Here is a 24,522-nt window from a genome sequence, read left to right as displayed (position 1 = left end):
CTGTTTCTGGGGTTTTCATCCCCATGATACTCCATTAGTCACTGCAGGATGAAAAATTCCATGCCAAGAACATCCTCGTCAGCAAGCTGCACTTCACTGCCACCCCAGATGTCTGGCAACCCTCACCCATCTCCGTGGTGTTGAGCCTCACCACAACCCACAGCCACTGACCAGTCTGGGCCTTCGCTTAGGGACCACAAGGGAAATTAAGCAATAAGTTCCCTTTTTGACTATGGGACCAAACATCCTAATGTCAATCAGCTGCCTTGAAATTTTGCCTTTTTGAACTCTGGACAGACAGAATCTTTGCTGCTCATGGCTGTGATGAGAGGCAGCTGCTCTGCCCAGAGCAAGGCACTGCCAATGCAGCATGAGCCACAGCACAACCAGTTCTCCTGCCTTGCACACCAGGCTCATGGACTTCCTTTCCCACACCCAAGCTCCAATAATTAATTAAGTGCTGTGGCTGCAGAAATTCACTGTCATGACCTGCCACATAATGCCAACAGTTATGCATGTGCATTTGCTCATCTTTGCTCACTTTTCCTTCAGGGTGCTCATTCCTGAATTTAATGGTACCAGCATCTAAATTCATCTTCTAAATTTAGAAGGGACCAGGCTGTCCATTCAGGAAGGACAGTCAAAGATTTTGGTCCTTACCAACAGTCTGAGACTGCCACAAATACAGAGGAAATATCTTGCAGGTCTCCTGCCTTCCACCACCACTTCAGAAATGAGCCCTTGTGATACACACTGAAGCACTGCTGCACCATAGGGAAATATTTGCCTGTTTTTGCAGTAACATCGTGGAAGGGAGTGCAAAAACCCACATGGTGAATGGCACAACTGAGTCACCATCCTGAGCCATCCCTGCTCTAACCATGGGAGCCACCTCTGCAAAACTGAGAAGCACTTTATATCCACACAGTTATTGGGAGCAGCACCGTAGCTGTGCCAACAACAATATCCGTGGGAAGATGCCCCAGTGGGGCAGGTTCAGTCCTGCCAAGAGCATGAAACACAGAGAAGCCAACCCAGGCAAGGAAAGATCTGGTTTCCCACATGCCTGCATCCCATCACTCCCACAGACCATGCCTATCTCCCAGCTCCCATCATTCAGACCCAGAAGAAAACATGCCCGACCAAAAGGACTAAGCAAGGCTGAAGCAAACACAAAGCAAATCGCAGCAATAGGGGGAAAAGCAAATAGAACCATTCCTGATGAGCAGGCAAGTTCAGCCTCATGTCAGAGTGGAGCAAACACTTTCATTCATGACAAAGAGATATGGAGCAACCCAACTACTTGTTCCAGAAAGATCTTCAAGCAAGCATCTCCAAAAACCCTAAGGACATGGCTAACATGGCACCAAGCTAATGAACTCTGCTCCAGTTCTGCTGACAAAGAGGGAGAGAAGAGGGAGAGAAGGCTATTAGCACCCAGAGGTGAGATCATCCCCCCACACACAGAGGGAAAGTATGAGCAGTAGGAACCAGCTCCAACCCTTAACATGGGTCTACTGCTGTAAGATGTGTTTGACACACCCTTGAAAACCACACTGAGCTGGTGTGCAGTACTGCTGCACACAAGTGTATCTGACTCTGGAAGGATTCTGTCCCAGGCACTCAGCACCAAAGGTCTAATTGTGTAATGAAATCTCAGCCCTAAATTTGCATTTGCAAAAGCTCCATTTTTATCCCTTTAGCTAGAAAAAGAATTAACCATTTTTCCTTTGCCTGTTTATCTACAGAAACACATAAAAACAAATGCCTCTACTTTTAAAAGCATTTTTCAGTTTGTCCAAGAAAAATTTTAGTAGTTACTTCCAAGAAATGGTAAACTGAAGTTTTGCCTTGGTTCGAGAACAGAGCAGAAGGAACCTCCAGAAATCAGAGCAACTCACCTTGCAGACAGCAGCCTGCAAAATGGCATCGAAGCCGCCCTCTGGAGCATCTCTGTTGCGGGAAACCTTCTGCTTCTGGACTTCTTCGTTGAAACGGTCGACTTTATCCGTCAGGGACAGGAGGTGGCGGAAGCCAAAGGATGGGACACAGCTGGGGAACAGCTTATAACTGTGGGAAGAACAGAGGAGTGGTCAGCTGGGAGCAACCACACCCACAGCCGAGAACTGCAGAAGCTCCCAGCTCTACCAGGTTGGTCTCTATGATTTTGTTCAGAGGGTTGGAATACTTTCACAGTGCTTTGTATTTTGGACACTTCAACTTCTGGCTATTTCTCTACAAAACCCTGCAGTAGAATCCTTTTTTTTTTTTTTTTTTTTTTTTCCTCTCAGGGGCTTTCAGAAGCTGAAGTTTACAGACATCCCACCAGGAATGAATACCTCTCTCCGTGTACCATGTGAGTGGAGACACTGAGCACCAGCCCACCCTGGGCCATGCAGCTCTGCAGTTTCAGCACTCATAAAATGGTTTTCACTGGGAATCTGCAGCCAAGGATGTGACCCAGTGATAGGGAGGCTGCATTTTGGCAGATCCACCCTCTCCAGCAGCCCAGCAGGGCCATGGGAGCCGTGTCCCACACGTGCAGAGCGTGTGGGCTGGTGTCAAAGGGCAGGAGCATCACTGCTGAGAGCTACCTTTCCCCTCTTCTGCAGTATAGATTTTCACTGTGTCATCCAGTTTTCTTGCCAGTACGAGCCACCCTACACCTACAGCACATGACCAGGCACCTGGCAATTGCCCAGTATGAGATGGAGTAATAACCAACCCCAGCTCAAGCTTCCTCCCACTCTGCCTGCAAGCTGGTGAGCAAACACCATCTCTGCTTCCCATGGCGCCACTGGAGCAGAAAGGTGGGAGGGGCACCCTAAGGCAGAGAAATGTCTTGGCAGGCTACCAGGAAACCTTTTATTTTCCCTACAAAACCATGAGAAGGCAGTTTTGGTGCTCACCTGGAGAGCTCAGCAGAGCAGCTCCTGCGGCATGGGAAATCAGTGAGTGTGTGCAGGAGAAAGGGATGGGAAGGGTTAAGAAGAAATGTGTTTAAATAGGAGTTGGCCTTGCACTAATTCACTCTTATCTTTAAACATATAACCCAGAGTACAATTAAAAGCTTCTGCTGACACATGACCCACTATGGCTAAGTTACAAGAGGCTTTTTACACAAAGTAGTATTTAAAATTTACCATCACTGAGAACTCAAATTCCTCACAAGGGACCCCAAAGCAGGGATTTCCATAAACACACACACACCCCTCACTAACTGTGGGGCAGGTCTTATTGCCCTGGGCTTGGCTGGCAATTAGAGCCATCCCTTTTGAGCTGTGATCCAGTGATCCACATCCAGACTTGCATCACGCTCACACCCAGGGCAAGGCAAGGAGTCTGCCATGTCTGAAACCTCTGCACTGCAGGGTCTCAGCAAGCTGCCCTTAGCCCATCGGGATGCTGAGTCAGGAGCAGAGGTGATGAAGGAGACAAGGGAAACAGGGCTGCACCCCACCCAGACCTGCAAGTCAGTCACCACCACAAGGAAGAGGAGGGGAGAGCCTGGACCAGGGGTAAAAAGCACTCATTGCAGCTCGAGTTTACTTGCAGCATTTTAGATGCTGAACGGATTGTTTTGACACCAGAAATAGCTACAAACAAAACCACACCTGACAACCTGCCTTGCTGCACCAGGGACACATGGCAGCAGCCAGAGCCCCCACACAGAGCAGGCTGGGGAAGGAGATTCCATCAGAGAGCAGGGAGCCAGCACCCCTGGTTTGGATGGAGACACATGACAACTGGAAGGGAGCACCTACCAGATGAGCTGCCATGGGCAATCCTTCCTAAATGTTTTCCCATGACCAGGCTGGCTTAAAGTAACCAATAGAAAGAAATGCAACCACCTGGGTAAAGCCAAAGGAACACACAGATAGCCTGATCATGGTGGGAAAAGCTGAGGTGAGAGCTCTGGATGCTCTTGATAAAAGGTCATTGGAAGTTTCAGGTACACCTTTGTTGCTGAGTTGTCCAGTTCCATCCTCTCCTCCTTCTGCACCCATTTCCTCCTGCATGTTTCACTCTTTTTCACTCCAATTAAATCACACACCAGCCAAGCAAAGTTTCCAAGATTTCTCCAGCTAGAGCCTGTCCCCAGACTGAGGGCAGGTGTCAGAGACTGAGGATGACGGAGATGACAGAGGATCCCTCAGAGGCTATGCCGAATTTCTGGGAGAAGCGCTGTGAAGATTGTGGTGTGCAATGCCATCGTGGCAGAGACACCTTCCCTGGCTCAGTGTGGTCACTTTTGCCTCATGATTAAAGCAAGAGTTTTCAGTGTTAAAATCCATTTGACTTTCCACTCTGGACAGAACTGGTGAAAAGCGAATACGGATAATTTTTGTCTGGTCAACAAGCAATGTGCAGTGAGATGCTAATGCTTGGTCAGTGCCAAAAGCAGGTCTAGAAACTCAAAGCTGATGCAAGCTGTCTTTATCTGCCTCTCAGAGCATGCACAGAGCTTGGCATCCATGCATGAGGTGATCTTACCATGTAAGTATCCACAAATGGCTCAAATGAAAGGGTTCTCCTCACTGTCCTTACGTGACTAGGAAGCACCCACTGATGGATGAGGTGAAGATGGGAACTTCAAAGCTGTCAGTGGTGACACTGTCCCAGGAGGGCACTTGCTGGTGTATCCATCCTTCAGTGCCAACACCCAAACCCATCTGAGCCTGGACACCCTTCCCTACACACAATTTTGCTCTGGCATAATCCTCAATTCAATGGACTTGATCCCAATTCTGGTGGCTAAAAGGCAAACAAAAGACTCTTGCAAAGACACAAGCAGAAAAAAAAGGAAATAAAGGGACAAAGTCGCTGATATCACCACAAAGTAAACCACATCATTTGTGTCTTTTGTAACTGTCAGTTTGCTTTCCTTCCACAGCAATAAAGATGAAAAAACCTGTCTGCCACCTTAAAAACACTCTATAAAAACTCATTAATCAGCACTATAGTCCATCGAAAAATCTCCGTTCCTCCAAACATTTTTGTTGAGAAGAAGTTACATTGCCTTGGTCTCCTTATCTGTAAAATGCAGACAAAAAGCTTAATTGATTTACTCAATGCCAAACTATGACTCAGAGCTAGGATCAGAAATCAGGGATTTCTGGCTCTGGCTCCTTTTCCTTAAAGGCTGTAAAAAAGCCTGCTATGTCTGCATCCTTTTCAGGTACTTAAAAATAGCTTCAGGTTCCCTGGTACAACAGTTTCACATGTCTAGATGCAGAGATCTCCCAATAGCCACAGCTAAATTAGAGGCTGTCCTACTCTGAATTGCTCAAGTATCACAGTGACAGTCAGGCTCATCATCATGCCCAAAAGCCAGGGCTGAAGTGTGGTTCAGTATTTAAAGCAAAAAGGCACATGAAGACTGCAGCCAGGCTCTGTGCAAACACAGGCCTTGCCCTTCCAGGGTGCACCCACCACTTACCCAATGCAGGGATTGTTTTGGTATCTTGGTGCTGTGTAGGAGAAAGGAGAAATGTTTTTGTCCACAAAAGAGCCAAAGCCCAGACGGAAATTGCTCGTGAGCTTTCGCATCTCTTCAGCCAGCTTGGTCCCCAGATTGCGGATGTTATCCAGGTCGTCGTTCATGGACAGGGACAGATCCATCAGGTAGTAGAGGTCCACGGGATAGTCCTCCACCTGGCGCACCTGAACGCGGAACGAGGTCCGGTCACCTGCACACACACAAAGGTTGGGCACGGTGAGCAGGAAGCTCCCAGCACACACTAAAATCCAGATCATACTTTTTTGTTTTAACCCTGCAGAGCAGACAGATCGCTTTTCAAAAGAAGAGGGTGAGGGCAATAAGCTTTTCCAAATACATCCCATCGGAAACTAACAGGAGAACAGGTATTGACTTTGGGTCCTCTTAAGCTATGTAGCATTCTGGCTGGCAAGAAAAGACATGGAGCGCATGTCTCTATTTTAGCTCTTTGGAGGTATCAGAGAGGGTTTTTCCATCTCATCTGAGAGAACAGCTAAGGGAGGGACACATGAAAAACACTGTTGCCCAGTGTGCAGTCCAGGGATGTTTTCTTAGAAAACAGGAAAGAAAAGCAGAGTGAACCTTAAATGGATATTTCATGGACTACTGCAACAGGGACCCTGCCCACACTCACTTTAGTACATTCTCAAAAAAAAACAGGGGCAGTCCAAGAAGTCCTGCACAAAAGAGAGAAGGAGGTGGAGCAGGAGAAGGAAGAGGATCAGAAAAAAAATAGCACGTAGTGAATGCAACATGTCCTCTGAGCTGTGCAGGGAAGTCAAAGTGAAGCAAACACGGAAGAAGCACCTTTGAAAAGGAGCTCCCCCAAAAACGGAGCTGGACAAGTCAGGGCAAAATGGAAGTGAAAAAGAAAGTTGTTAGTGTCACCCAGGGAAGCACTGAGGCAGAGGTGAAACTTCCTGAAGTGACAAACACAAGGGAAGGAGCTGACAGGGCTGAGTCACAGGTTGTGCAGATGTGAAGAGAAGCAGAGAAAAGCCTGTCCCTGGACCTTCTCCTTTGCCACATTGGTTTCAGTAGAGATACCCTCTGGAAGGACTGCCAGGGAAGGCCACCACAGGCAACACCTTCACCTCAGAAAAGCTGAAGTTGCTTCAAAGTGAACTCAACTTCACACCAGATGCATCCTGGTGGAGCCAAACAGCAGGTGACAAAGGTTTGCCTTTCACTTTGCTGAGGGAGGGGTCTAAATAAAGCCTCAAACCCCAGCCTCACCAGGCAGGCTGGTTTGGAGATCCCATGTTCCCAGCTTCCACCTTAGCCCCTTTCCCAGTTCACTGGGGTCTCTGCCCCAGGGAATTGGATCCTTTCAAAACCAAGCTCCCAGTTCTGCCCTCTCCCAGCCCTTCACAGGCAAGGCTGAACTTGGGGCAGTGGCAGGTTCTGCAAAGCACTTGTGGCTTCCCCTCTTCTTCCCCAGAAATGTAACTCACATTTTTTAGTATTGTGAAAACATTTCCCTAACCACTTTATTGTTCTCCTCCTTGTGCACAGCAGCACAGCTGTTCCCACTTACTTCCAGGCTAACAGCAGCAACAGCATCCCAAAACTGCCATGCTGGCAATGCACAGCACAAGGGGCTCTGCAGCCCTGCTTGGCACCTGGGGTCAGGCTGCACCAAGCCAGAGCTCCTCAAACCACACCCTCCTTCTCCTTCAGCATTTCCCAGCAATCTGCTGCAACCCCACCTGGAAAAGGCAGGGCTGGATAGTGCCTTGCTGTAGGAAGCAAGAAGCTCATGCATTAAATATTCCTCCATGCTCTCCCCAGCTTTCTTGCCCAGCAGGAGCAGGACGGGGCACAGGGCTGGGATGTGGAGTGCAGCAGGTGGTCCAGGTGGGCCTCACGTTATACCTGGCACGCATTTGATGGGGGAACAAAGAAGAACATAACGCATGTAGCACAAAAACTGTCAGCACTGATTGGAGGGTAAAAGACTGTGATTGCAAGCTTGACTTTATTTCAGTGCTGCAAAAATGTGTTTAAATCTGGGAAAATTCTTTCCCATGCCCATGTTTTTCATTCCTACATATTTTTCCCACTGGAAAAGGGGATGTGTCCTCTGCATTTTGCAACGTTTTCATTTCCAAAACACTGTTCTTCCTGCCAGAAAGGGTATTTGGGATACTGTGATCAAACGTGCTTCTCTTAATAGTTATAAATTTATTAGTCCCTGAGAAGCACCAAAACCAACAGGATCCTCTGGCGGGTTCTTCTTTCATTCCTAACTGCACAAACCAATTATGTCAGAGAAAATATTGCTAATGTATGTAGATGTAAGTGCAAAAGAATTTATTATTCTCTATGGACAGTATTACTCTCACACTTCTAGAGATAATCCAGCCCCCTCCTTCCTCACATACTGTTGCCACCATCCTCTCCTTAGGGCTTTTACTGAAAAGTTTTAAACTCAGAGCTTAATTCAGAAATTTTTCTTGGATAGCATCATGCAGAAGCAGTGCAGAAAACGAAAAATTTTATTTTGGTCAATTTAAAAACATAAACTCAACAATCATGCTTATCCAGCTTATTCCTGCTTGGTGAGGCTTATGGCTTGATGAGCAACACAGCTGCATCTATTCATTTTCTGAGTCAGTTTACACTATTTCTATTTCTTTTAACTAGGACATGCTGCTTTATAGCTGGGCTTAAGATTAAAAAGCAATAGTATAAAAACTAAATGCTCAATCCAAAAGCTACCCTGTAAGGACATCAATTTAAGGCCTTTGGAGTTTAGCCGAGGACACAGATTTGGGGATGTGACTTCTGCCACAGGATGACGAGATCAAACTGCATGGGTGGGAACAGCAAACAATTGACAATCCACTCCCTTCTGCTTCTGCTTAGCAGTCTAAGAATAAAAGATCACCATTGCCACAGGCCACCGCGTGAATTTGTCTTTGAAATAGTACACCCCTCATGCCCAAAATTAAATCAACATTGTCTCCTTTTTGTCTTGGGTTCACAGGGTGAAACCTGTTTTCCCAAGCTCAAGGATTAATGGATAATTTAAACTGTGCCTGCTAATGCAAGGGTTTAGGAAGTCATCAGCTTGAAGCTGAAGTGTTGCCCAACATCAAAAAGAGAAGAAAAATGGGAGATTCTATCACAAACATCTAGGTTTGTCCCTCCTCCTGCAATGACTCGGATGCTCTGCAAGAGGAGCACAGGAAGAGGAGTTCACTGACTCCAAGTGGGAATTACTGCAGGGGTCCTCAGGGTGACTCCTGCAGCTCAGCCCAGACCTGGAGGGCTTCTCCATCACGAAGACCTGAGGATGGCCATGAGTGTGGTCCCCACTAGGGTGGGCAGAAGCAGCACACCAGCCCTGTGCAGCCCAAGGCTTCCATGAGCCCAGATCGCAGGAGGCCACAGGGAGATGGATATCCACACCCTGCCACTGACTGGAGCAGTGGACACTGGATGGGCAAAACTGTCAGGGACTGGGAGAGCAGAATTTGCTGAGCACCGGGCACTGTGCGTGGAGGTGGATGTACAGGAGATGAGATGTGGAAGCTGAGCCAGCCCTTTCTGTCAGGAATTGCCTCAAGAAACAGCACTAATTACAACTCCCTTTTGCTCCCTTTTTTAGCATAATATTCAGTGGCAGAAGCCATGCCTCCAGATGTATGTACAGAGGTCACTGCTCTCAGGTATCTGATTTTAAGGCTTTGAAGCAATTTTTTTTTTAGATTTGAGGGTCTGACCAATGACAGCTGAGGAAGTTAATTGAAAAACATGACAACTTACACTAAAACAAAAACTCCTGTAGCAACTGGTAGGCTCTGGGAGAGTACTGATAGCATAAGCACCAGCTCAAACCCCCATTTTTCTTCGGCAAAACATCAATATTTCTCTTTTCTGTATGCTCGTGAGAGCTGTCACAAAACTGGATGCCTTAGAAACCCACACCAATCACTTATAATGAATCAAGCTTTTATATTTGCTTCTTATCTTTGCAATAAAGAGGTTTTTTTCCCTCTTCAGAAATGTCAGCTGCCAAATTTTTGCAAGAATTCTAAACCCACATTAAAGCCTCCCCCCGCCATGCAAAAACTTTTGATAACAAGCATGCTCGCATAGCTCAGATGAGCTGTTCTCTTCTAATTTTTAATTAAAAGGAAAAGATTGAAGAAAAGTGATGGCTCAGGAGAATGAAAGAGGGACCTGGCTACAGTCCAAGGCCTGAGTCACAAGGTCAAATCTCCATCTTCTGCCTTAGCCCTTTTGCATACCGACAGAAAACAGATATGTGGGTTTGTTTCCAATTTATAGAAGGAGCTGTCTCAGTTTAGAGTCATGCCCTGTCAGCTTAGTGGAGGAACCAAAGTTATTTTAACTCCTTCCACACAGTGATTCCATTCTGAAGCTGAGCAGGGTCCTCCTAAACACGTGCAGGTGTTAAGACCGTTACTGGTAGCAGTTGTGGGTGGGCTTTGACTGACTTTGCCCAACAGCAGTGTCCTCTCATGGAAGACACGTGCCCCAGCCCCAAACCTGTTTGTGACTCACCACCAAAGTTCAAAGGTGTGGAAGGGGCCAGCAGTCACCTGCTTTAGTGGGCTACAAGGCCACGAACTACAACGTGCTCTTGGCATATCCTGGCCACCCTTTCTCCCTCCCCCCACGCCCCACAGAGCCGCCGGGGACTCACCAGGACGAAGATTCAAGGCGACTTTCTGGGGCGTGATCTGCGTGACGTCCAGGTGGCTCTGGCCAGAGCCCTTGGTGCTCAGAGGGATGTTCTTCACCACGCTGATGCTGCTGCTGGGGTTCTCGATGGCTCCGGCACAGCCGTTTGCAATCAGGTTCTGCAGGAAGTCGCACCGGGATGTGATGGACTTTGTGCTGCTGAAATCCTGAGGGGTGAAGAAGGGACAAAAAGGAAGTGGAGGGGAATGCATCAATCCCACAGCAGGGGCTTTGTTTTGACATGCTGGTATCTAACAGCTAGGCGATGACAAGGAGAAGCTGGTGTCCTTTGTGATGACTGTACTTGGAAGGAGCCAGCACCAAGCCTTAAGCTTTTAAAAAGGATCAACCAAAAAAAGGAAGTTCTATGAGGATTTGAACACTGAATTTGCTCACAGAGCACTGAAACAGAAACCTAAGCCTGCGTTTTCAGCCCAGCCACAGCGGCAGCACCTGTTCCCAGCCCTGGCCACAAGAGAGCAAAGCAAAGCACTTGGTTTGCTGCAGGGACAGCCCATTGCCATCCCTATCATTTTATGCACATGCCTCGTCTCAAAGGAGCTTTGCAAAAGACAGAAGAAAGAACAAAAAGGTGGTACTGAGGGAAGCAGGACAAACCCACCGGCCCAGAGAGAGCCAAGTAAAGATGTGAAGCTGAAGACAGGCTGGGTGGCTCCCTCTTCCCTGGGTGAGACACCACACTTCCCCACACAAGCTCTGCGTGGAGAGTAAGGAAGGTGGGAGGAACTTCACGAGAGCTGGTGAAAATGCACACTGTGCCCACCACAGACAGTCAAGCACAGGCTGCAAGGTGCAGGCAGAGCCCCACTCCCAAAGGATGGCCAGGAGTCTCCCAACACCCATGCCAGAGCTCCAGCCCTTGCTGCAAGCCCCATGCATGGTGCACAAAGCAGCCTTGTGCAGGGCAGCGCTCAGGAACAGCCGGGAACACAATGCACCCTTTTGCAAGAGCCTGTTTGTTAGAATGCCTTTTTTTCTCTCTCCAAAAGTGCCAAAGGGAAAAAGTCACATGCCCAAAACTCATTTTCAACAGTCGATTCCTACTTATTTCTGTCCTACAATAGAGACAGCCCTCTTCAGCTCCAGGGCTGAGGGACTAATACGACATGAAATAATGCAGAGAAGATGCTTGCAGCCATGCCAGCCCCTCCTTCAGCTGCTCAGCCAAAACCAGTGTGAGGCTGAACAAACCTCACTTATTGCTGAAACTCCAGCATGGCAAAGGACAGGAGAGACATCAAGGAGGGAGAGGCTCCTGACAGATCCTCATGGGGTGATCTCCAGGGGTCCCTCAAGGACAAGCTTGGATACAGGGCCCTGGGACACACAGGTTTCCAGCTGCATTTTTCTCACTACAAGGTCCCAATGCTATTTGAAAAATGAGAGATTTGCATTCCAGCATCCAGCAGCAGGGTCCAGCCAAGAAACCGACAACGGCACATCAGATGGATACGAACACAAACTTCTTGGAACGCGTTGTGTAAACAGATGAACTTCCAAAAAAGGAGGACTGGGACTATTTAAATAATCTCCAGCATGACAAAATAAAAATCAGAATCCCTCGCAAAACTGAAAACAACGCCCAGCCTTTCAGAGCCACACATTTCAGGCAGCCTTGGAGAAAAGTTTCTCTCAGATGTGGTTTTACCCAAAACCAGCAAAAAGCTGGTGGGGTCCAGGTGTTCCCCTGGGCCTATCCACCCATCATCGGGGGAGATGCTCTCCTACTCTCCCAGTACCCAGACACAGCTCCAGGTGAACACCCCTGCCAGCTCATTTCTGCTGCCACCTATTAGAATGGACACTCCAACAAAGTGTTACAAAAAGCAATACAAACAGCCCAGGAGCACAGCTGGGAACTTCCAGTGACTCTCGAGTAACTAACACTGGAGAGAAGCATCCAAATAGGACAATATTTAGGGCTGCTCACATAACTGCAGCTTCCATCAGGTGCTTCCAAGCCTTCCCAGGGTCTGCTCCAAAGACTCCAAAGGATGTCCAAGAGGTCAGGGGAAAGCCCCCACACAGCTCTTAGGTCAGCAGTACCTTTGCACTCCTCCAGTCCCCAGATCCCTCTTGCCTGATCCAGTTATTTTCACTAAACTCTCTTCTAAAACGGGTCCAGAGGACTTGCCAAAGGGCAGCAATTGCTAACCTGCAGCTCCAATCAAATCCAGCTATTTTTTTTGTCCTGTGAAAAGCCATATTACCTGAGGTGGAAGAAAATATCCACCCTCAGAGGTGCAAATGCCTGAGGGAAGGGTGGTGCAGCTCAGCACCCAGGGATGCAGGACTGACCCCTACTTCATCTTGATTTCTTACCCAGGCAGAGTAACACTGAACAGGAGGGCGACAGTGGCCTTGGGAAAGTCCCAGCAATCACCACTGCACCCTGAAAACAAACACCCAAGCTGCACCCAGAGGCCAAAACCCAAAGTCAAAACTGGGGCTACCAGGTACCATCCAACTCTAGTGCAAAGTTTTCTGTGACAGAGAAAATCAAGGCTTGTGGAGGTTCAGTAAAGGGAAAAAGGATGAGCAGACCTGGGGAGTAAAGGACATTGCACAGGTCCAGACAGCTCATGAGAAACCACACCAAAAGGCAGCTCCACAGCAGCTCAGACACAGCATGCTGGTTCAAACCCCAATTTTCCCCAAGCAGAGAACACCCTGGGGTCAGTTAAGCAATTCAGTGTGCCCACACATCTGCCAATCGTCTGCCTGCAGGCCTGCTTGGGCAAGAAATGCAGCAGATGCCCCTCACAAGGCAGAACCACCCCAAACTTTGCTTTGTGCCACAGAGGAGCACTCTGGAAGATCCCCCAGCCCCATCAGTCACTCTGGCTCCTCCAGCCCCCTGGTCAGTGCTAAGAAGCTCACAAAGGCAAATGCACACAAGCAGACAGGATGAATGGAGACAACAGTGTGACAATTACATGCTCATCAGTTTGACAGTTTTAAGACAAATTGTTTGGTTCATGCTAGAAAAATGGAGAATAGCACTCACTGTATCTAGTATCTAATTCCTGACTAGGCATGTCCCTACCATTCAGCCCATCCTGTTCTCTTTTGCTGAAGGTCTCAAACTTACTTTTTGCTTTAATCAATCCAGTTCTGCATTAATTCCATCTGAAACATGCCTGTTTTCTTCATTAAAAAAGCCAAACAAACAAAACTTGACATGCTCCCTTTAGGAACACCCTTGATTTTCTTTCCTCATTCTCTAGGCATACATTTCTGAGATGGAAGAGGATGGGGTAAAAGCACCTGCTGGGAAACAGAGGGTGCCACTGGGGGAATTTCAGTTCACTAACACAAAAAGGACATTTCAGTTTAATTAATGTGTATCTCTGGTTTCCGTGTACACACATAAATTCATCCACATAGGCAATAGACAGGTGAACACAGTTCATCCACCTAACAAACACATCTAACAAACAAGAGGAGCCTCTGCACACTCCCCAAAGCAGCAAAAAAGAAAACGTAATGGTGACATTTCACCCCCATGCTGGTACTCCCAAATGCTCTTTTAAAGAGCTTCACCCCCTGCAATCACCTCAGGAAGGTTTATCACAATCACAATCCCCACCTGTGAATCACACCTGCCCTGGCAGCTCAGAGGACAGCACTGCAGCCACTTCCTGAGCTCCCTGTTCTCCCCAGCAAACCAACAAGTCCTTCTCAGCCTGGGCAACCAGGTGTCACTGCAAAAACTTCCACAAGCATCCTCCGGTCCCACACATGGAAACCAGGCTGCCACAGAGATACAGCAACCCCACAGGCTGGGCAACTTCCAGACAGAATATTTTACCAGCACCACGTCAGCAATTTCTCATCATTTCCAGCTTCTCCTGAACCGTGCAGATTCCTCAGTTCCAGCGTGGATGGAAAGGCTGCAGCAGTCTCCATCACACCAAGAGTCATTCTCCCTCAGAGAGCCCTGTTTCAAGGCATGCTCAGGTGATGGTTAAGGCCACATATTCACATCTCCTCTTCTAAGTGCCACTGAAATCACCACCTTTGAGGCCTGCCTTTCAAGGTATTCTTCCACAAGCCAACAGAATCGATGTCTGCTCCCAAATTTCCAAGAGCCCAAAGACTTGTGGTTAGCTCAGCAGCCCCTGGAGGCTCTAGAGCTGCTGCACACCAGAAGCTGCTATCATCAGCTCATCCATCATCACCCCTTTGGATGGGAACAGAGATGCTGAGCACAAGCAGAAGTGAAAAGGAGTCCAACCAAGCCAGAGGATGTGATGCACCCTGTACCACCAGGTTAGGAGGTGGCAGTCATAAGTGAGAGCACCTTGTCTATTCTGCTGTAAGATCTATCTGTACACATCCCCTTACCCTCACAATTCAGGGCAATGTAAATTCAAGAGACCTTATCCCTCCTGGGAAACTATTGGAATAGGGCTCCCAAAGAAACTGGTATGATGGTACCACCAAGTGATATTATTCCCCAAATATTTTCCCAAAGGAAATACAAGAAGGTATACACGTACAGGAAGATCAAGTATACATATAACTATGCAATTATATATATATATAGCAACACAATGTATATATATATATAAATAAACCATGTAACAGAAATTTCTAAACATACTTTATACATTATATATAGAATTATACAACATGTACTGATAGACTTCTACTATATGTATTTCCTGACAAAACTGTTAATTGTTGCTTGCAAAGTCAATAAAAGCTGGCCTAATTTGCTCACAAACCTGTAAAGTAAATGCAAAGGGAGCACAAAATAAACACAAATCAGCTGACTGAGGTTCTACCACAACACAACTGCCATCTGTGGAACCCACTCCAATACCTTACCCCGGATATTTAAAGAGCAGAAGAGCTATAAAATTTGACTGGCATGTATGGAACCAGGAAACATAGACAGCAAATGGCAGCTAATGGAAAAAGCTAAGGAAAACACATTAAGAGTTATTTAATAAATGTAATAAACCTGCCTAAGCTGCAGCAGAGGGAGGGGGAATAAGGTGGTGAAATAACTATGAAAAGAAGGCAGGTATTATAGAGTTTATAACATTACTTTAAAACTTTCTGAAGTTGAAAAACTCCAGGTATCTTGGAAATCCCATTACCTCACCTGATGATCTCAGCTAAAGAGAAATAATTATTTTCAAACAGCACATTCCAAAAAAATACAAAAAACATAGAATTAGGATAAGAACTTGCTAAGTTTTAGCATGTAGCATGTAATGGGAATAGCAGCTTTTAAAGACGTAGCTCTTGGCACAAAACACCTTGAACTGCATATTTCTAAATAGCTTCTGCAGGCTAAAGGTCAGGAAGTATTACAGGACTTCCTCCTAAACAGCCATCTTCCTCCTTGGCCCCTCCATTCCAGTCAGGAATTTTCTTTTTTTTTTCAGTAACTACCCTGTTTGCATGATAAGAGTCAGGCTGCCAGTCCCATTAGTACAATTAGTGGTCACAGTGACCACCAGACAAACATTTCCACTAGCAGCATTCAGCAGAAAGTTGTCTTTTGATGCCAAGTAAGAAAAAGAAAAGGCAAGAAAAAAGCACAAGCTATGGGGTACCCACAGCTTAATAGCCAGCATTCCTGGATCCAATCTCACCACCACACATTAGCTGGCTGGAAGAGGCACTCTTACAGCTGTTTACAAGATGTCTCAGAAGCAAGATCTATTGCTTTACCCTTTCCCTTCTGCACGCCAATTGCCTGGCTGGAAAAAACAACCCAGGAAAGCTACGACAGCGTGCTGTTTGCAGCATTACCAGGTTTTCCTTGGAGAGCTGCAACTGTGCTTACCAGTGAAACATCCACTGACACAGACCTGGAGAGCCAGTGGCTGGGGCACCCCCACAAGACCCAGCCAAACCAGAGGGATTGGAAGCCACCTCCACCCCATCTCCATCCCCAACCCCATGCTCTGCCCTGGAGCTGGCAGTTGCCCCAGGCAGGCCTGGCAGGAGGAGGGAGGGGAACAGCAGAGGGGACAGAGCCTGCATCCTCAGCTCAGCAACACCAGCTGCAGCTGGAAGGTGAAGTGAGTGCTCAGAAGGGGACAGGGATGGCCACACTAGAGGAATAAGGGTCAGCAGGGAACAGATCAGCATCACCACTGGCCATGCCCATCGAGAGGTTCAAGATCATCCACTGCTCTGGGGTTCTCACATCCCAAAACTGACACAGCAGCTATGCCAGCCTGTTTTTCAGATTTTTCCATGCATCTGAAAGCATCCATACTTTTCTCCTGAACACCTAGGAACACTTAGCAGGCAATTGCTTTCTATGCATCAAACATGATTAGGTGTTTCACACACCTTGTTCTCTAGAAATTGTAAGTCTACTTGATAAGACATATATTGGATTATATAGACAGACTTAAACTCATGAGCAACCCCTAGGGAGCAGGGGGAGGTATTTGCAATTGCTCACAAACAAGGAGGTGCAGTTGAATTATGGGTGAGCAGCTTCAGCATCAACACCAGGATGTATTTTCCCTCTGAAATGCTCAGTTACTCTGTGAAACTCATGGCACCAATGCCAGAAGCATGGGCCACCCCCCGCCCCCAAAATGACACAATAGATTCAGAAAGGAGAATTATCTTTGTTACAGACAAAGAGCCCACGCCAGGCCACATGACAAGGGACACGTAGCAGGACACTAGCCAGGGGCTTGGGGCTTTTTAGGGGGAGAGCTTTAGAGCAAGGCTCCCTGTAACACAGAGCCCATGCAGGGACCCAGCATCCACCAAAAACAAGAAGGTAATTGAAGGGACAGAAGGACTGAAGGAACAGTGCTGCTCTGTTGAGGGCATGTGGGGGTCAAAGTGGGGTCAGAGACTTATTTCCTATGATGTCAAAGAGCTGAGGAGTCCCATACACCCAAAATACACTCGGCATGGAGCATCCTCTGCCCTCACTCACCCCTTGTGGCACGAGTCAGGAATAGGCAAGGTGAGAAAAGAGCTGCCTTCCAGCACTACAAAAAGCATGAAAGTCAAACGAGGTGTGCCCACCTACCTCCTTGGAGCACCAGGCACACTTGGGATGGATGAGGAGACACTCTTCACAGGACGTGGCGCTTCCACTGGTGCACAGATTGAGACCTTCAGCAAGAGAGAACAGTGTGGGCTGAATGCTTATTCCACTCCAAAACAGTGTTTAGGGGAGTTCTGAGACATTCTTAATGCTAAACACACTGTAAATTCAAACATGAGCAAATAGTCTCCCAGGAGCCAAAGGCAGGAGAAGCTGTAAATCTCTCTTCACCTGTAAGGAGGTCTAGTTTTCTTTTCCTTCCCTAAGGTAAATTAAAAGGACAGAAACTTGTTTTGGGGTGCTGAGAACCTCTAAAAAAATGACTGAATCTGGTGATTTTTCTTTACTCTTTTTCAATGGTGTCTGGTTAATCAAAGAGTCCAGCTACTCATATGCCTAATCAAACAGTCCCATTGCTGTGGGCAGAACGCAGTGACTGTTTGAGCAGTCTGAAACATGGAGCTGGCTGTCCAAAAGCCCTGAGATGCTGACTTTTAAAGACACATCTTTAGGCATATCTTCTCATTTATTCCTAGCTGAATATGGGGGGGGGGGGAATCTCCCCATAATTTTCATATTAAAGCACTCTTGAAATATTCTCATCTCCCCTTCCCACACAGGTGATTCTTGCAGTGGAGTCATGTTGTAGTACATTACTTTTATTTTACTACAAGAATCATTTGTACAGGATATCCAGGTTAAGCCTTGCAGTGTGTTTGCACTGGGACATGTCCAAGGCAGCAGGGGTGGAAGACACCAAGGGCTCTCCCTGCCTGTGATCCCAGCAGGGGCATCAGCCAGGCTGATGCTCTTTGCTCTCGGATTGCTGGTGTCCAGCAGCACAAGGGGTCCTGAGCAGGTTTCACTTACAAAATCCACAATTTGCACTTTGGGCTTTAAAAACGAAGTGGAACCACACAAGTAAAGCCAAAGTAGACATCAATGGTATGGGCTTTGAATCCAGCAGCTTGTTCAAGCATGCCTGTGGCTATGAATGTGCCCTTCCATACCAGTGATGGCCCAGCTCCCCCGGGTGCAGCTATTAACTTCCACTGTCAATAAATGATTAAAGAAATCTTCAACTGAGGTTTCAGCACAGAGGCTGCACACTCCAAATGAAATGCCTCAGGCTTGAACTCCCAGTCTGCTATTTCTTCCAACCCAAATGTCAATAAAAGCATTGTCAGGCCTCTATTTTCAGCCAGCTGCATCTGCAGATACCAACGCACCACGCTGCTGCTGGGTGTAATCTGCAGATTCTGCAGATTTACCAATAGGTGCTGAAGAGTCCCATGAAGTTTTCTCCTGACTCAAGAACGTTCTGCCATGAGAGCTTGTAGGAAAAATCCTACAGCAGGATTTTTGCTGTATCCCATGTGAATATTGCACCACGAAATGGAAAGCAGTGGCTGCCTGGGTCGCTCCCATAAGGGGCTGAGCTGTGAGCACAGGAAGCAGTGAATCAAGCTGGACAGCTGCAGGAAAACCTGGCATGCTCTGGACTAAAAACAAAAAGAGGATAAGCAGGTCCTGTCAGTCATTGCAGAGGCCTGACCGTGCCAGAGCTCTGCAGTGACGGGTCTCTGCTGCCCGCAAGGTGGTTAACTCTAACCCCAGAGAGCCAAGCCCTGCACGCTCTCTATGGCTCTCATTCAAACAAGCTCCTTAGGCTCATTCATACCAAACAAGAGCCTTCTTAAGAGTGTGGAGTTTTTTTTCCTTCTGGCCATTACCACATGCCCAGGCGTTTCATTCCTTTTTTGCATTCAGAAGTTATATTCCAGCTCCTGGACACTACAAGAGCTCAAAACATAAATATGTAGTATAAAGCAAAATGTAACTTGTTCAACTGAGTTAAAATTTAGACAGCAATTAACACTTGCATTTGCAAACCCTACAACATGGCCCAAAGCCTCTCCTTGCTGTTCTGGCAGCTGTGCACGGGGTAACCCAGTAAAAATAATGGGCTTTATATAGCAAATACTTGCATTCATACCCTGGCTACCCAGGCCTGGCTCTCCCACAGCTTCACTTGCCCATCCGCATGGAAATATTTACCTCCATTCCTGACTGCTGGATTTTTGAGAGTTTACTTAGTCACAGTAATAGCTGAATGAAAACCAAGGTCTCCTCCTTCCACTGCGTGCCATGACCAAAGCAGCCCACGCTCCTGTGGCCAGCCATGGGGTGACATTCCTCCTGGTGGCAGCTTTTGAAGTTTCCAAGTATGCTTTTCTTTCCACTCTGCAGCAGCACTAAACCATTTCCAGCATTGTTGTGAAAACAGAGCTTTGTGAAGCCCTCCAATTTTAGACTGAAACCTGAGCTTTTTGAGTTGGAGTAGAAACACGCAGGATTTTCCAGATGCAAGTCTTCGCTGTGCTTGATTCAGTGCAGCCTTTCCCAAATCAGGCAGAGGAAGGACCTGATGATGCTCATGCCAGTCCAGATCCTTCAGATACTGGGGCAAGTCACCCACTGAGACTGGAAAGAACTCAGTCTGCTCTTTGGACTGTGATACATTTAATGAAACCACTCCTGAAAAATCAACTAGAGTTCTTATAATGGGGAAAATTCCATCCAGGGTTTAGCTGGGATTACTCTGGAGGTAAATAATCCACTCCCTGGATTGCTGAGCTGCACTGCCCACATACAGTCCTTCATACTGATGCCACTGAGTCCTAAGCCCTGCATCCTATTTATTTTGCACAGTAGTGTCCAGCAAGCACAAAGAACATCTCCAAATGACATCCTTCCCTTGGACTGAGCTGCAGGAGAGCCCAAAAAAGCAGAAGGAGACAGTGTATTCCACTAGACAGCAGAGATTTTAACACATCAAACTACAGATGCAGAGCAAGATAGGAAACTGATGAAAGGTACTCATCAAATTTACTCATAAAGATGCTCCAGGCAATCAGACCTCATTTTAAACCTGTTCTGCAAGAAATCCTACTTTGGGCACCTCCTCAAACGGAGGTGAATGTACTGGCTTGCTTAGGGAAGAGAGAGGAAAAAAAAATTTATGTATTTTATACAGCTAGGCATGAAAAAGGGCATTTTATCTGTGCTTGCAATAAGCATTCTAAGAGACTCGACATGGTCTGCTGCAATACTGAACCATCAATTTCATGGATCAGGCACACCAAAAAAAAAAAAATTAAGAAAACTTCTGAGCTTTTGCAATTATGTGCCACAGCATTCTGCAAGATGAGCCCCTCCTTAAGATTACTCATTAAAATATCAAGCACTGAGAGTAAGTACTGGAATGGTGGACTTAGGCATTTTGTGGGGTCCCTTCTTATAAAAAAGTTTCCCCAAATGCTCAGAGAGGAGGGAAACCCTATTTCCAGTACTGCTGGAGCAGAATTACAAACTGCACTGCAGTTCACGTGTGTGTGTGTGGAAACCGAGAGCATCCCCACGAGGAACAAGGACCTCTCTCTGGGTGCCACGGTTCAAGGTGCAAGTGAGGAACCATACAAGGTGAGAGCGTGGGGACCGGTGACCGGCAGCGCGACAGCCCGTGTGTGGCTTTCTGCTGCTACTGCTCATCCCATCGATTAACACACAGCGCTCAGGCAAACATCCCGGGAAGTGCTTACCCTGAACAGAAGTGGCTGCAGCCGCTTCCATTAGGAATACATACGGAGCGAGGTGTATAAATAGCAGTTCCGTGCTTTTTTTACGGCGAAGGTGTCACCCCCCGCGGATGCGGTCCGTGCCCCGCAGCGCTGCCGGAGCGCGGGTCCCCGCCACCCGCAAGCGGGGGCACGGCGGAGGGGCCCGGGGCGCAGCGCCGTGCCGGGGCCGGCGGGGATGCGCGGAGAGCCCCGGCAGTGGCCACCCCCGGCCACGGGGACAGCGGGGACAGCGGGGACAGCGGGGACCCGCGTCCCGCCGGCTGCGGGCGCACGGCAAAGCGGGCTCCGGGGGGAGGCAGCGGGAAGGGGAGCGAGAGGAGGAGAGAACACAGCCGGTAACAGAGAGCACCGAGGCGGGTCTGGGGGACAAGCCGCCTTCCGGAGCGGCGTTCGCAGGGCCCGGGGCGGCGGGAGCGAAGCGGCCCTTACCTCTGCCGGGCTGCAGCGGGGCGGCCAGGAGGAGGAGGCGGAGGAGGAGGAGCGGGGGGGGCCGGCGGGCGGCGGCGGGGGCCGGCAGCCCCCCTCGGCGGGGCATGGTGCGGCGGCCGGGGCGGCCGGGCTGCCCTTCCCGGCCGGGCCCTCCCCGCCGCCTTTTGTGCGGCCGCGGCGGCGGCGGCGGGAGGAGGAGGCGGGGGCGGCGCCGCGGAGCTGCCCGGGGGCGGCGGGACGGGACGGGACGGGACGGGACGGGGCGGTGTGCGGGTGCCCCGGTCCGCGTGCCTGTGTGCCTCTCCGTGTGTCCGTGGGTCTGTGCGTGTGTCTGTCCCGCTCCCGAGGGTGCGCTGCCGCCTCCCCGCCCCGCCGCCCCGCGCAGGGAGGCGTAGCCCCGTCCGGAGCGGGACCCGCGGGCACGGCCGGGCCCACGGACACGGACACGGACACGGACACGCACAGGCTGCCTCTGCGGATGCACGGGCTGGCGCAGCCGGACACGCACGGCGTGCGCAGACACACGGACACGGACACGGACACGGGCACGCACACAGATGTGCCCACAGGCACACGAGGAATGCGCGCCCTCCTCGCCGCTCACAGCAGGGCTTGCACTCATTCCCCACGGGTCAGCGCCTGCTCTTACGTGGCGTTTTTGCCGCTTCAGGGATTTTCTCTGTGCAAACAGAATGTGTCCATTTACTGAAGGGCTCTCTGAGCCAGGGCACCCGGGCAGCGCTGCACTCACCGTCTGACGGCTTTTTGGCACGATCCACGCCTCCACCGCCTGGGACATCAACACTTCAGATCGAAAGGAAGCGTCGGATTTGTGATCGTGTTTGGGTTGCTGGAGAGCTTTCTGTATTCTTCTGCTTTTAAAATAAATCGTAAATCATCCCTAGAGCTCGTGGTTGATTTTAAAAGCAGTTTATAGTAACCGGTAACTTACCCGTGGTCTGCAGACCTTCATGACACCCTTATGTCTGCTAGATCTCACCATCAGATTTTGCTTAAAACACGTTGTGTTGCTCTTCTCAGGCACAAGTGATTAACTGTAACGCCACCTGCCAGAATTCCCCCTTACTTGCATTGATTTCCAAAGCTGCCTTCACAAACCTCGCTGATTTGTTCAACCTCTTCATACCCCGGGGAGAAACCAGGTTGGGGTTTAAAGTGACTATTTGTTGTTTTAGGAAATACGCACCTACAAAAGTTGGAACATTTTAACTGTCCCAGTGCTGCTAAATCAAAACAAGTCCTGGTGTGGCTGTGGGAGCATCACAACCCTACTGCTTGCAACCAGTGCAAAAGTATCACTAAATGCCTCATCAAGACCTTTGCCATGGTAGGAGTGTGGTATGTGGGACAGGCGGTAACCTACGAACTGCACTCTAGCTGTTGGCTGTGCTTGGGGAAAGGGACAGCATCAGCTCTCCCTGTTATCCCAAAAACATAAGGTGCATCCTGCCACCCTTTATTAATAAAAAAAAATTAATACTGGCCATGTTGGGACTGACCTGGACATGCAAGATGTGGTGTGTGGGGTCTTTGAAGTAGGTTGTTCCTCTGTGGAACATTTTTTATATTCCCATGGAAAAAAAAAATAAAGAAAGTGAAATGCAGATCCTGCACTTGCAAGCGATAAAGTACTCAATATGAGCATTACTGCCCAGAGAAGCCTTGTGTAGACCTAGAAGTCCCTTCTTGTATCTTCTGGCCATGCCCAAGTACCCCAAGACACAACTACAACTATCCATGGATAGACTCATGTTTGAGAGTCATTCCTGGCTGTAGGAGCAGGGAGACACTAATCTCTCATCCCTGTGTCCTGCCATGCTGCCCCGGGAGCACTGAGTGAAGGAGCAGAGGCCAAGGGGCAAGTGGCAAATGAGTAAGGGGGAAAAAGGAAAAGCAGGGCCATGGGGTAAAGAAACTACTTGGAGGGAAGAAAACCACCTTCTGAGACTCAACTGTGGCATCTCAAGGAGCAGAGACGAGGGCTTGAGGAAGTGAACAGTACTTTCAGAAGGAATGTATTGCAGCAGGACCAGAGCCAGGCGAGGCGTAGGAGCTCCCCAGTCACTGGTTATATTTAGCTGGACTCAGCTGAGGCTGAGCTCACTCCTCCTGCAGGCGCCTGTCGCACTGGCACAAGCACCTGGTGCCCGCTGTGCCCAGGCTGTCCTCATCCCACAGCCCCCAGGAGAAACCCTGAGAGAAGGGGGAAGGTCAGGAGCTGCTGCTATGCACTTTTTGAGCAGTGAGATGTTGTAGATGCTCAACATCTGCTATCAGTCATCATGGTTTTCAAGCCAAATCCTTCGAAAGTCCCGCAGAGTCACAGGTGGTTTGTCCCATCCCAGTATAGCACCACTGACCAACAGACCACTGTGTGGTGTGTACAGGGAAAGACCCCAGGAGCCACAGGGGAGGAAGTGCTGTGGCTTCCCGAATGAGAAGAATGTTAACACCCTTCTCTGAAGCTGGTGCTGTGCTCTTGCCCCACATGCAGCATCCAAAGAGGATATTATGTCACAAATGGCCAAACAAGCATCTGTAACACCAAGAGGGGGAATTCATGGTGAACATGAGGTGAGCAGTTCAGTTCCAGAGAAAGCAGGCAGCCCTGTGTCCCTGAGGCTGGCCACAGATCAAGAAATGAGGCATGAGCAGAGGTAATGTGTGGCCTGAATGAGATCCACAGAGAACGTGTTGGTATAAAACCTTCCTTCTTGCAGGTGACAATGTGTTCTGGTTGTTTTTCTGGAGTCAGGGATGGGGTGGCAGTAGATGCCCCCAGAAAAGATTGCCTTCTTGTATGAAACCAGATAACCCCTTGATCTTCCTCCTGGGACTCCCTTGTTCAGAATAAGGGATTGAGAAAAAAAGCTTTTAGTGCCCCTGTCTCAACAAGACTATTATGTACTCAGTACGAGATGAGTTTGAGGCAGCACCAAGACTTTGGGAAGAGAATTGAAAAAAGGGCTCTGTCTCCTGGGGATTGTGAAAGGATGACCTACAACAAAGTCTCTCTTGATCTTCGGGAACAGCTGCCACCACAGCCTCGGTCTTTTCTCTCTTGACCATCATGTCTCCTGTCTACAAAATGCCATTCTTAAGGATCACATGGTCCATGAGATCCCCCAGGGTCCTTCAAGTATTTAAGTGCCACAGCC

The 24,522-nt window shown here is 48.6% G+C and overlaps 1 protein-coding gene across 1 annotated transcript in view; it reads right to left on the bottom strand.

Annotated features, from left to right (window-relative positions):
- ITGB5 (integrin subunit beta 5) overlaps positions 1 to 21,534 on the bottom strand; it is a 58,011-nt gene extending 36,477 nt beyond the window's left edge. The window contains exons 1-5 of the mRNA XM_068195337.1: positions 21,344 to 21,534; positions 17,256 to 17,341; positions 10,176 to 10,380; positions 5,441 to 5,690; positions 1,902 to 2,070 (exon numbers count right to left, since the gene is read on the bottom strand). Coding sequence (XP_068051438.1) covers positions 1,902 to 2,070; positions 5,441 to 5,690; positions 10,176 to 10,380; positions 17,256 to 17,341; positions 21,344 to 21,449 — 816 coding nt within the window. The 5' untranslated portion in view covers positions 21,450 to 21,534. The remainder of the gene's footprint in view (positions 1 to 1,901; positions 2,071 to 5,440; positions 5,691 to 10,175; positions 10,381 to 17,255; positions 17,342 to 21,343) is intronic.
- Positions 21,535 to 24,522: the final 2,988 nt, after the last annotated feature.

This window comes from Anomalospiza imberbis, chromosome 7 (assembly GCF_031753505.1).
Source record: "Anomalospiza imberbis isolate Cuckoo-Finch-1a 21T00152 chromosome 7, ASM3175350v1, whole genome shotgun sequence".
NCBI lineage: Eukaryota > Metazoa > Chordata > Aves > Passeriformes > Viduidae > Anomalospiza > Anomalospiza imberbis.
This window is presented reverse-complemented; position numbering and strand designations above follow the sequence as displayed.